We start from the raw sequence: 13,220 nt of genomic DNA on the forward strand, positions 1-13,220 counted from the left end.
TCAATGTGTCCTGTCTAGTCTAGTAACTGAACTACCTACTTATAAGTTACATTCCTGGTTCAATTGATATGTTGACCCTTAGCCTTAAAACTCCACATCACCTGTCATCTTGATGTAATTGCATTCTTTTACTACTATAAGTCACCTTGAATACTCTTGTACAAAAGTAGAATGCACAGCATTTTTTAAACACACACACATACAGAGAGAGATATTATAGACTGTCTTTTCAATTCATTGCTTATATTATGGCTATTGAGCATATGTCATCAGCCCCAACTCTAGCCCACTTAGTTAATGGTTAGGCCAAAAGGGAATAGTAGTTCTTTAACTAAGTTGGAAGCTGAAAACTATGCATGCCTAACTTATATTCTATAGGGTGACCTCTGTTCCATGTTGTGTGCCTTCAAGTCATTTCTGATTTATAGCAACCCTAAGCCAAAGCTATCACAGGGTTTTCTAGGGCTGAACCCTGGTCTCCAGAGTTGTAGTCCAGTACTCAAACTACTACACCACAGTGACTCTCTCTGTTCCATGTACACACACCAAATAGATATATCTGGGAGAGCAAGGTCATAATTCAGTTATCTGGATGCTATTGAATCTGTTGAGATTTAGAACTGATATGGTCTTGTAGCATGGTTGGCAAAAGTGTGGACCATCAGATGTGATTGGACCACAACACCTTTCTAGCTTATATTGCTTGTATTATATAGTAGTAACAGTTAAAAAATGTATGTTCCCTAGTCCTAACAGCCATGGTAGACTTTATAAAATGTACCACTTCTGAAAGATCTAGAATGTTGTGTCCTTGTGTTGTTGATGCTGCTGATTCGGCTTTATTTCTCTTTTAAAAAGTTGTTTGCTATTTTTATTGTTCTGTTCTGCTGGGAATAGCCTTGCACTTCAAACAGGCAGAGTATAAATGTTTTAAATAAATAATACCTACTAAAGCTTACACTTTTCTATGCATGAGGAATTGCTCAAGCCCTCCAGCTACATAATGGAACACCTAGTTCCTTAGCCACCATTCTCCTGGATTCCTGAAAAACTGGTCGTGTTTAAGAGAAGTTTGATCTAGACAGAGCATGATTAGCTAAGAGTCCTTTAACATGCCTGGTGCAATATGATAGGTAGTTGACCTTCAAAACGGTGAAGATAATTTAAGGGAACCCTATTCATTTTCTCAGAATAGTTCATCTAACTAAAATAAAACAGTATCACTGAATGGAACAGTGAACAAATGAAATAAGACTGCTATTTTCAAAAGACCATAATTTTTTCACAGGTTGTCCATTGAAAGAATGTCATGTTTCCTGCTATTTTAGTGACTCAGGCTGTAATTCTATGCACACCTACCTAAGAGAAGTACCATTGAATATGGTAGGCTTCACTGTATATATTGGATTCTGTTGCCAGGCAGCAATCTTATGAGGAGATTAGGAATGAAATGGCTACATGATGTTAGGAACTATAGCCTTAAAAAAATAACATACCCAAACTCTGGTCCTACATGTTCTCAAGGGAATAGAGACCGAGGGCATGTCTACATTGACAGGAAAATCCAGTTTATCTTCAGGTTACCCTGATCTGCAGTGACCACTGACTTGTCCACACAGTTCTCCCTAGTGAATACACCCTGATCCAATAAATCACATCATGTCCATGGACCCCATGAGTGTGAATGTATATATGTCTGAACTCCTCCCCAGCTTCACATCAATGTCACTATGGAATGCATTTCATTCACATGCACAAATATACAGATTTTTCACCGAAAACCGAGATAAATCCCCATTTTCTCCATGGATTAAAGCTTTCTGGTTATGAAAAGGCCCAGATTTGGCCCCAATTGTTCTGTACATTGTTTGGACAGCTTGCTGTGAAAACTAGATGAGATCGTTTTATTTGGCCCATGTAGATGCATCCTGGGATTCCCAGAAACAGATCTAGTAAAAGTTTTTGTGGCGCATATTCCTTCTAATATAGAGCTTGGAATTTTTTCTTGGAGTCCACTTAAAATTCTCATGTGTTCGTAAAGCAGTGCTTGGGAGCATGTTAAAAAAGAACTGCAGAGTTCACTTTGTATTTGTTTGTTTTGTTTTAAGTGTAGAGCTTGTGAGGGAAGTCATTTTGAAAGCCTCAGATTTGAGTCCTAAAATCTCAAGGGCTCGGATGCTTCTGGAAGCCAAGTATGGCATAGTGGTTTGACTGTTGGACTATAACTCTGGAGACCAGGACTTAATTCCCCACTTGGCCATGAAACCCACTGGGCGACCTTGGGCAAGTCACATCTCAACCTCCTCTGAACAAGAAAACCCCTCAATAGGGTCACCTTAGCATTGCCATAAATAAAAAACATGAAGGTTTCAAGGCACACAGCAACAACAACAAGATGTTTCTGACCTGGTAACCGACATGCAATGACTTTTACAGTTATACTGAAGTATACTGTTGGATAAATATTGTGATGGAGTGAAGTGGAGTGGGGAGGTAATCTTTTTGCATATGCAAAGTAATCTACCTAGGCCTTTGATTCCCACATTACATCTTTTATTTGTTGGTATGCTCTCCAAATGTCCCAACTTGGAAGGGACAGTCCCCATTAATCCTCTGTTATCCCACTTTTCCTGTTCAGGCAAAAGCAAACTGTTGATCCGTCTCCTTGTGCTTGTGCATTCTTCCACAATAACAACTTTTGCCATCTTGGCCACACTCTAATGTGTGTCCTGTTTTTCAAATGTGCAAAGTTGGAGGGCATGTGTTAATAGACCTCAGGGTTAATGGAATGACTAGAATGGCCCTTAGGAAATGCTTTAGGAAACTGTAGGAGTTTTTCTGAGGAGATTCTGTAAATGTGAGGATATTCTGGGGGAACACTAAAGATCAGAGAGAGGAAAGGAGATTGGTAAGATTTCAGAGAGTCTGCATAAGGCCTTCCAGAAAAGGCAGCCATGTTCAGGCATTTTCTGTCTCTGTGCAATGAACCCACAATGGAGAAGAGAATGGACAAATATCCTAGCTCTCCTCTCCCTTCCATTACTATTCTTGTCATCCTGCACACATTGAGGGATAACATCTGCAACAGGATTGTCAGACTAAAAACTGGAGACAGCTCCGATACTTTTAATGGTTATGTAGAAGTGGAAATCTCAGCAGGTGCTGCTTGTCACGCAACCAGGTCACAAGCAACACCTACTGAAAATCAGTCTTCTATACAACCACTAAAGTGCAGGAGACACCTCCAGTTTTCACTCTGTCAATCCAGTTTCTGTCTGTAGAGGTTTGCTGTGTGATTAAGGTCTTTTCCAGACTTTCTGAGGTTTTTTACTGCCTTGTGTCACTTTTGTGCTGCTTTCCCATCCAATGTGTCAGGCTCATTTCTGGGTCATTTGTGCTGATGATGTGGATGGTGGGAGGGTACAAGTTAATATGATGTCGTCTCACAGTGCCTCCTGTTTTTATCTATTTTAAAAAAGTAAAGCATAATGTTTTAGTTGAGTGAAAGAAAAATTCTGTTCTCCCTTACCCTCCCTTATCCAGTCCCTTTGAGGCCATCCTTCCCTTGAACAAGGGAAGGAGTGGATTGCCCTCTCTTTTGAAGGCTGGGTAAGGAGGTAAACTTAATCCCATCAGCCTCTTTGAATGCCCCATTTGCCATTTTCTTTTGAAAGAATATATTTAAATATTTGTTATATATAAATATGTTATAAATAAATAAATAAATATTAGCCAATACTCTAATATTTAAAATTATGTATAATAAAATTGTTGTTATTGTTGTTGTGTGCCTCCAAGTCATTATGGTGACCCTAAAGTGGACCTCTCATAGAGTTTCCTTGGCAAATTTGACAAGTGTGCTTTTATTTAGTCCAACCTGTGCCTGGTGGCATCCCACATATATCACACAGCCACCATTTACTTTAAATCCCTCTTCATCCATTCAGCCTTTAGGATTCGGAAATGAGTGAGTTATGCCTGCCAGAATTTTGCAAGCTCTTCAGCATCTTTTCCTTTGCTTCCTCCTTTACATCATTTGTTACATGTCCCTATGATAGTCGAGTGTATATGTAGCTATCCAAGAAGCAATGCACTTCTTGTAATGTGGTGATCATTCTCCACTCAAGGTATCAAAACACATCTAAAAACGTATGTTTTGAGTTGAGATATATTATGTACTCATTTCCAAAATGCAAAAGTGGCATGGTCTACAAATAAGACTGATTTGTCCATTCTAAAAATTTGCATGAGCTGAGGGTTGCGAAAGCACCACTGCACCTTTAAAACCAAACTTGTAGGGCTTTTATTGCTCTGTCTGAGTTTCACTTTTTGTCCAGGACTAGCTGAAAAATAGATGAAATTCCAAGGGGCTAGTGGAGAAAGCTCCATGAAAAATGGATGTGCTTTCGAAAGTTTTTTAAAAAGCAAAGGAGACTATTCTTGCTCAGGTCTGCACCTGATTCCTACTGGGTTACTAGCTGAAATACCTTTCTTGCCTGCTGGGTTTGCAACAGAAAACAGGCTAGCAGCTCCCTCCTCTGGTAAACTCTCTCAGTGGCTCAGAGATTGACACCCTGCTAGAGTTAGCAGTGTGAGGCATGGGACTCTTATTTATGTTTTGTTTTATTAAACAGCCATGTTTTATATATGTATGTCTGTGCCTGTACATTTTATCTGCTTTAGAAGCACTTCAGGTAGAAATGAAATGTGCTATAAATCATTCACTGTATTTTTAACATTAGTATCCAATTCTACTAAGTTTGGTTTAAAAAGATTAAAGCAAAAGCTGTTTATGGGTCTTGGCAAGCATCCAAATTTTTTCATCCAAGTTTGGACAAATGGTAATGAAATTAGAATGATGAGGATGAGGATGGGGATAATGGTTTTGTTTGAGCAATGAAAGCTGCTATTTTGGAAAGAAAAACAAAGGCTGGAGGAAAACAAAGATCTGTTGAGATGCTCTTGAGACAAAAAGGAGAAAACAAAAGTGGTGATGAGGAAACTAAGGAGAGATATACAGTTGGCCCTCCACATTCTAGGTTTTGACATTCCCTGTTTTGGTTATTTATGAATGTTAAACCCTGAGCCCCTCCCACCCTGGAAAGGCTTGGGAGAAGCATCTGCAAAGCCTTTCCAGGGTGGGAAGGACCAGAGAAAGAGAGTGCTTCATTCTCCAAACCCCTCCTGCCCTGGAAGTGGCTGCCACTTGGGGGGGGGGGGATTTGCAGGTTTTCCACATTAGTTGGGATCTTCTTCCCCTAACCCCTGTGAATGGGGAAAGCCAACTGTACTTAGGAGGTGGTATAAGAGAACTAGCATGGTTAGTGGTTTGAGTACTGGACTACAACTCTGGAGAACAGTGTTCGAATCTCCACTTTTGCATGGAAACCCTCTGGATTACCTTGGGTGAGTCCAACTCTCTCAGCCTCAAAGAGAGAAAAAGGCAAACTCTCCCTGAACAAATCTTGCCAATAAACCCTTATGATAGGGTCTCCTTAGGGTTGCCATAAATTGGAAATGACTTGAAGGCACACAACAACAACAGTAATAACAACGGGGATAGTCATTGTTTTGTGGTCATCCATTTCTTCCTTGAAATGAGGGACAGAAAGAATTTTTCACTGAATGATCTTGAGAAAATGAACATGACTATTGTGAATTACAGTACGGATGCTTCTGCCAACTTGTTGCGGTGTTCATCACACAATCATGGTAATGACAAATAATCCTCACAGACAGATTCAGTGAGCACTGAAAGATAATTTTGCTATAAATGCTGACTGGGGCCAGTTTTAGGGAGTATATTAACTGGCTTGTTGAAACAGCTTTATTGGGTACCAGTTTGTTTCTGGCACAATTCAAAGTCCTGGTTCTGACCTATAAAGCCCTATACAGGTTAGGTCCAGTCTATCTGAAAAACTGTATCCTCCCCCCCCCCCCGACGAGCCTAGGGGTCCTAAGATCTATGAGAGAAGGCTTTTTCCTGCCACCATCACAGGCTTGCTTGGTTAGGACACTAAAGTGAGCCTTTTCAGTACTGTATCTGGTTCTGCCTTCTGGAATTCCCTTTCATGGGAGGGAAGCCTGGTCTCCTCCCTGCTTTCCTTTAGCTAGCAAGCAATGATGTTTTTGTTCAAGCAGGTTTTTAATATGTAATCGTTGGCAGAGAGGCTTTTATGTGGGGTGTGTGCTCTAGTTATGTTTTAAAGCTTTTGTATGTTTTATGTTATTTTATATCGTTTTTAGGTAGATGATTTTAATTGTTTATAAATATTTATTGTAATTTTTAAAAGTCATTTTATCTGTGAGCCACTTTGGGTCTCTCTCTCTCTCTCTCTCTCTCTCTCTCTCTCTCTCTCTGGGAGAAAGGCAGCATAGAAATGAAATGTAATGAACTAAATACAACTTAATTTCAAAATTAGCCATTTTCATCACTATCAATGGGGAGGCTAAACAAATATGAGATGTATCCGGGGTAGACTATACAGCAAAGTACAACAACATCCAAAATCCACTAAACAGCAACATTTTTATCGGATATTTTGGTTGGACCCATAAAGATATCACTGTTTTTGGGATTTTAAATATAAGATGTGGTAGAGAATCTTGAATAATGTCACTGAACATATATACCGCCCCAGAAGAACAGCTAGGAAGGTCATCTCTAAACACCCAAATGCAAGGACATATTCAGTTTTCAATTAAGATCCTCATAAGCTTTATGACTGAAAGTGCAAAGATTGCCAGAGGGGTTTTAATTCTGCCCTGATGGCTCACTGGGTACTTTCCACAGCTGGGGAGGCTGTCACAATGTATCAGGTGAACATTCACTCTAATCTATTAATACATATTTTTGTCATACAAATGATGGACTTTCCCTCTGTTTTTTAAAAAGGCCTTCAGAAAAGGGGAAATGAGTAGTAGAAGCTGATGTACAAAATATAGCTACTGAGGTAAAGTAGTCCCCAGATTAGCCCATACGGTACACATCAGGATATTCATGTGTGGATGCAGAGGAATGCACCTTTCATTCATATGGAGATTGTCACACAGAGAAAAGGATAGGAGCAAAGCTCCTGTCTTTATCGCGCAGTCGTGTGAAGATTATCAGATGTTTATCCCATCATTATCCCATCAATGAAGTGGAATGGACCTGTCATTTTTAATAACAGAAGTTGTTGTTAATAGAAAACTGATGGGACAATTCTACTTCATTGACAAGATAATGACAGGATAAGCGTGATGTGTGTGATCATCTTTCCAGTGATCATATGATAAGGATGGCATAAGGATGGGAGTGATCCACCTTATCCTCCATGTGATAATCTATTACAACAACATGCACGCAGGTTTTTGAGATCTCTTGATTTCTTGCAAAAGTTGGGAGAGTGGTGAGGAAAAACAAAAGGTCTGGAGCAGTGGGGCACAGACAAGTGGGAGTTCATACTGAGCAGTTTACAAGTGCGCTTCATCTTCTTCATCCTCTCAGTGACAGAGGACCAAAATATACATGACTCTTTGTTCTCAGCAACATATTGGCTGATCCAGGTCCATTCATCCGTGGTTTGAATGACTGCTGATACTTCCCCTTCCATGTGTAATTGCATTTGCTTATACTTTTTTGCAGTGATCCTTAGCTCTCTTTTGGTCTTGTTTTTTCTCTATCATTTGTTACCTTCCTTCCACCAAGGTCAAAACCCTAGATCGGCAAGAATCTTTGTAGTTTGGGACTTATCCCACACAAACTTTGCATGTGGTTGTAGAAAATTATATTTGTGTCTAGCAATATTTATTTTATGTGCATAAAATGTTGTTTCTGGTGGTATAATGCTGTTTTTCTATGTGAAACAGCCATGTTCAAATTTGGCACGGAATTAATCTAAAATTAAAAAGTAAATGTGATTGTCTAGTCATGTCTGACTGTAGGGTGTTCATCTCCTAAGCCGAAGGGTCAACATTGTCAAAGAAAACTTTGTGATCATGTGGCCAGCATGACTGCACAGACCACTGTTATCTTCCCACCAAAGTGGTATCTATTTATCTACTTGCACTTTTACATGCATTCGAACTGCTAGTTTGGCAGAAGCTGGAACTTGTGATGAGAACTCACTCCACCATGTGGCACTTGGGCCTTGAACTGCCAGCCTGAGGTTCTTGAAATTGTCAGAGTCAGTGTCCTAACCACTGAGCCATCATGTCTCAAATTACAACCTGCAAATTGGGCAGTTTTTGAAGACTTGCACACATTGAGAAGAAAATTTCTAAAATGTTGCTTCTTTCAATGAGAAAATTAGCAAAAAATAGTAAGATCTGTGGCACAGGAATATTTGTTTATGCTTATGTTGTTCTGTTTTGTGCTATGTATGTTAACATTTCTATATTAGCAAGCAATTAAACAAAAAAGTCAGTGGAAACAAAGGCAAAACACAATATTTAGAAACAGATATCTCCTTGGAGCATCCTGTCCTCTCAATAGGTCACCTATCACCACTTACCTTGTGGAAGGAGCAAGAGAGCAAGGGAGGCAGACGAAGAAAACCCCAGCTGCTCCAAACAGATTTCTGTGCAACTGGAACAAATGCCCAACAGATGCCTCAATGCCTTGCTTTCCTTCAAATGACTTTCAAGCCACTTTGGAAGGATTTGAATCCTTAAGATGCCAATGCTATCCCAATGTTTCTGAGAGTAAGCTCCATTGCATGTAATATGACTTACATCTGAGCAGACATGTAGAGAAAGATAAGTATATGCATTGAGGAAGATATAAAGAATTATGATGATAAATATAATAGAAAGATTATAGGATTAGCCACCAAGCAGAGTTTAAAATAGTCCAGCATTCTTGTTCATAAAACCAAAAAAGCAATGAAAAGTGTTCTGCCATTCTTTAATGTGGTTCAGCGTGTTCCCCACTACCACACACATTTTTCCCCACTCTTTTTCTTACAATAAACCTTTGGGCTAGGTTAAATGGGTTAATTGTGACTCAAGATTACCTAGTGAATTTCATAACTAGTGAATATATAGTAGTCCAGTAAAATAGAAGGGTCACTGAAATTGGTAGAAAATTTAAGAGCATTATAAAGATCTATACTTAAATATCAGGAAATGGCATGCATTCAAAATATAATGTATGATGAGTTCTTTCTATATTAATTTAGAATTTTTGAAAGTATAATAGAATGCTCCATGTTATTATAATGTGGTGATTGATAGTTTGTAGATTAGATTTGATTATTTTAATAAAATCACCCCATCTTATATAAACTAGATACGTCATATAAGAAACAACAGTGAACTTGATAGATGACTGGTGATACAGAAGTGTCTCCCCAGTCCTATCCTAACAATGTATTTGACAATACCTACTCTTACAACTACAGAAAACCAAGGAAGTTCTTAGTTCCAAAAAGGATGGGGTCTGCTCATCTCCCAGATTTGTTCTGTCTCTGCCACCCTTTACGAATTGGTTGAGCACAATAAAGAATGCATGCACCCATCTACAACCTTTCTAAGCCCCCCCCCCCCCCCATGTAACGCAAGAGTCTTGGTGAAGAATTTTATATGCCCATTATGTCTTATGGAGACTTCGTTCTTTTCCATAAATAAAAAGTGAAAAGAGAAAAGAGAAACTAAAGTATAATTTAGTAATCCTCTTACAGGAAAGCAATTTATACTGAAAATATAATTCTCTTCTTTCTTGACACAAAACAATACATGTTTAAAGCATTTAAACCTTATGCTCTGAAAGTTATTAGTATTTAAGAACTGTGATTGCTTTTTTGCAAATTCCAGGAGTAGAATTTTGTAATGTGGTTTCAATTTTAATATATAAGTATGTTTAACGTCCAAAAACTACAAAGTTGAAGTGTGCAATTACTGTACAAACAATGGCTTATGCTATAAGATGAAGCTAATGAAATCCTTATCCCTCGGCAAAATGAAAATAAAGAGCTGTCTTATATCAAAGCTTAAATTCTCTTCCTTTTGCTTTAGGATTATCGAGTGAACATCTTTCTCCGACAGAACTGGAATGATCCACGTCTTGCTTATAGTGAATACCCAGATGACTCTTTAGATTTAGATCCATCTATGCTGGACTCTATTTGGAAGCCAGATTTGTTCTTTGCCAATGAAAAGGGTGCAAACTTTCATGAAGTCACAACAGATAACAAGTTGCTACGAATTTTTAAAAATGGAAATGTTCTTTATTCAATCAGGTAAATTGCTGATGAAGAAACTGTCTTTACATGGGACAATGAGACTAATGTTGTATATATGACCCATGTCATATAAGTATGCATGGAGGAATGCATGAGGAAAAAATATGCATGGAGAAATAGGACCATGCATGTTGTGTTTAGAGGTCTTGAGAGCTTGGAAGTAAGAATGTAGATTCTCCAGATGCTTAAAAGCTTCTGCAAGGCCACAGACCAACCATCCTAGCATTCTCAGATACCCAATAGAAAACCTGCAGAAAACTATCTATATTTAGTCCAAGACATTCTAGCAAACCTGGCCCAGATCAAGGAACAGATCTGTCACAAACATTATAATCCTCGCTTCCTCTGCAGGGGTCTCCATGTGTGATAGATAGAAATTTGCTCTTTTGTTTGGGACATGTGTGGCCAGTTCAGTCACCACTGAGCTGTTTTGAGTAAGGGCCACAAGCAGGTTGAGACCATGCCGACTGCACAGCCCACCACCAAAGTGGACCAAGACCACAGGATCCAGTCTGCATCACCACAAGCTGGATTACCCTAGCTCCCCTTTGCTCTGGTCCAAAGGACCAGAGTGCAGCTTCAGCACAGCTTCAGGCTGCTTTGGAGGCATGCATCATTTGAACTCCACACCTCCAAAGTGGTCAGAAGCCACTTCATTTGGCCCATCTGTTCCAGGCCTTAGAAGCAAGTGTGAATGCCATTTTTCAGTTTTATAATGATTAGCTAGTGACTCGCATCTAGATTTCTAGAGATGGTGTAACACTTTATCACCTTCTCTGTGACTGCCTCTAAATAGTCCCTCTCATGAAAGTCACTAGAAGAATACAAAAAGAAGAACTTAGTGGTGACAAGTAGCCTACATACTACTGAGGGAGGGAATCCATTTTGATTTTCATCCAGACATTTAAGGAACTGTCTAAATAACTGACTCCTATCCTCCAAATGCTGAACTCTATCCAGGGTGATGAACCTAATTCCCCAACCCTATGCTGTCATGGGCCAGGAATTGGACTCATAGGATGAGGAGAATCATGCAGCTCTTCCAGTGAAATGTCAGCATCAAGGGACATAAAGTCAGGACTCACCTGAAGCTAGTCCAGCACAGGCACCAGCACAACAGATGGGACTCAGAAGAAGAGGCACAGCCCTCAAGCTCTTGGACCTGGTGAGCTGAGAAGAAAGCCAAACAAAGACAGGCTATGAGGTTCCTTGCCAAAGAACAGGGGAAACACTCTTAATCATGGGCAGCTGGATGCAGCCAGTTTAAGAAAACATTCATGCACATGTTTCTTGCTGGAAACAATTGTCTGCTTTCCAGCTTTGGCTAGATGTTCCTGTTCTTAATTCCTGAGACCGTGACCACTGGACTGGCTGACAAACCTATTTGGCTCTTGAACACTTGGAATGGTTGACTTCCCTTCTTGACACACAGAACCTTGGACTGGCTTGAATTATCTCTTTGCAAATGGTCACTTACAGGCAAGCATGTTCTTAGAGAGTCCTGTTTAATTTACTGTTTTGGCTTAACTGCTGTTATCTAGAAGAGTACGGAGTTAATTGTTCCCTCCCTGGCAACAGTCAGTGAGTGTGTGTGCAAACCTGAACCATAACCTGAATGATGAAAAACTAGAGTGGATGCATCATCCCATTAACATGGAAACCACTAGCCAGCACTGGAAGATCCATATTGGATGAGTCCAGGACCTTATACAGTCTAGTATCCTGTTACCCACAGTGATCAACCAGGTGCCTATGAGAAGTCCAAAAGCAGCATAGCAAAACAATAGCCCTTTCCCAGTGTTATTTCCCAGCATCTGGTATTCAGATGCATGCTGTTTTCATAATTGTGATCATGTTCAAGTCAGGTTCATATCCAGATCTATATCTATATCTCTATATCTAGGAAGGGGTAACTAAGTTGGAAAGGCTTGCCAGAAGAGATCTGTCTTGAGTGCTTTCTTAAAAGCTGTCAGAGTGGAAATGTGGTGAATCTCCACCAGCAGGTCATTCCATAATTTTGGAGCAGCAGTAGAGAAGGCCCTCTGGGAAACTCATGTTAGCCTAGACTTCTGTAATAGGCTGTATTAAATTCTTCCCAGAGGACCTTAATGTGCAGGATGGACAATACGGAAGAAGGCATTCCCTAAAGTATTCTGAACCCAAGCCATGTAGGGCTTTAAAGGTAATCACCAACACCTTGTACCTTGCCCGGAAACTAGTTGGCAGCCAGTGAAGGGACTTCAAGACCAGTGTTATATGATCATTTCTAGAAATACTCATAATCAGTCTGGCTGCCATTGTATTTCCCAAAATTTGGCTTCATGAAAAATGAAGTTTTTGAAGAAGTTTATAGACCATTCCAGTAGTTTCTGACTGTGGTAGAACGATGATATCATTTCAAATATAATTAACAATAGTACAGAGTCCCATTTGTCCATGACTGCCTTCATATTATAGCAGCATAGAGTCAATTTAACTGATAACAGATAATAGGATTTCAACTAAAGTTCAGCTGAAATGTATGGCATTTCTCAAGCCACTGAACAGACTCAGGTCTTGAACATTTGAGCTAGCAGGATAACATCTGAACCAAACCTTAGGTTGTGGTAGATGTGAAATAATTCACATCTGGGGTTTACTCACAAGTAACGTATGTACAATTAAAATCCTTAAAATATCTTTCTCAGTATGTTAGACAAATTTACTTCTTTCAAATCTAATACTTGAAATAATCAAGTGACTGTAAATTTATATTTGAATTACATGTGTGGAGCTGGCTGCCAAGAGCTCTACTTTTTCTTGTATACAAATGCATGCATATAGTAAATGCATGAATATGAGGGAATATGTGTCATCCAAAATACACTTTTTAATCCTTGTTTTGTTTTATTTCAGACTGACTTTAATACTCTCCTGTCCAATGGATCTCAAAAATTTCCCAATGGATGTCCAAACATGTATAATGCAGCTGGAAAGCTGTAAGTGTAACCATAGTAT

The 13,220-nt window shown here is 39.4% G+C and overlaps 1 protein-coding gene across 1 annotated transcript in view; it reads left to right on the top strand.

Annotated features, from left to right (window-relative positions):
• GLRA3 (glycine receptor alpha 3) overlaps positions 1-13,220 on the top strand; it is a 106,927-nt gene that overhangs the window by 58,648 nt on the left and 35,059 nt on the right. Inside the window, exons 4-5 of the mRNA XM_042466432.1 lie at positions 9,997-10,220; positions 13,119-13,201. Of these exons, the coding sequence (XP_042322366.1) occupies positions 9,997-10,220; positions 13,119-13,201 (307 nt within the window). The remainder of the gene's footprint in view (positions 1-9,996; positions 10,221-13,118; positions 13,202-13,220) is intronic.

Source organism: Sceloporus undulatus, chromosome 5 (assembly GCF_019175285.1).
Source record: "Sceloporus undulatus isolate JIND9_A2432 ecotype Alabama chromosome 5, SceUnd_v1.1, whole genome shotgun sequence".
Lineage (NCBI taxonomy): Eukaryota > Metazoa > Chordata > Lepidosauria > Squamata > Phrynosomatidae > Sceloporus > Sceloporus undulatus.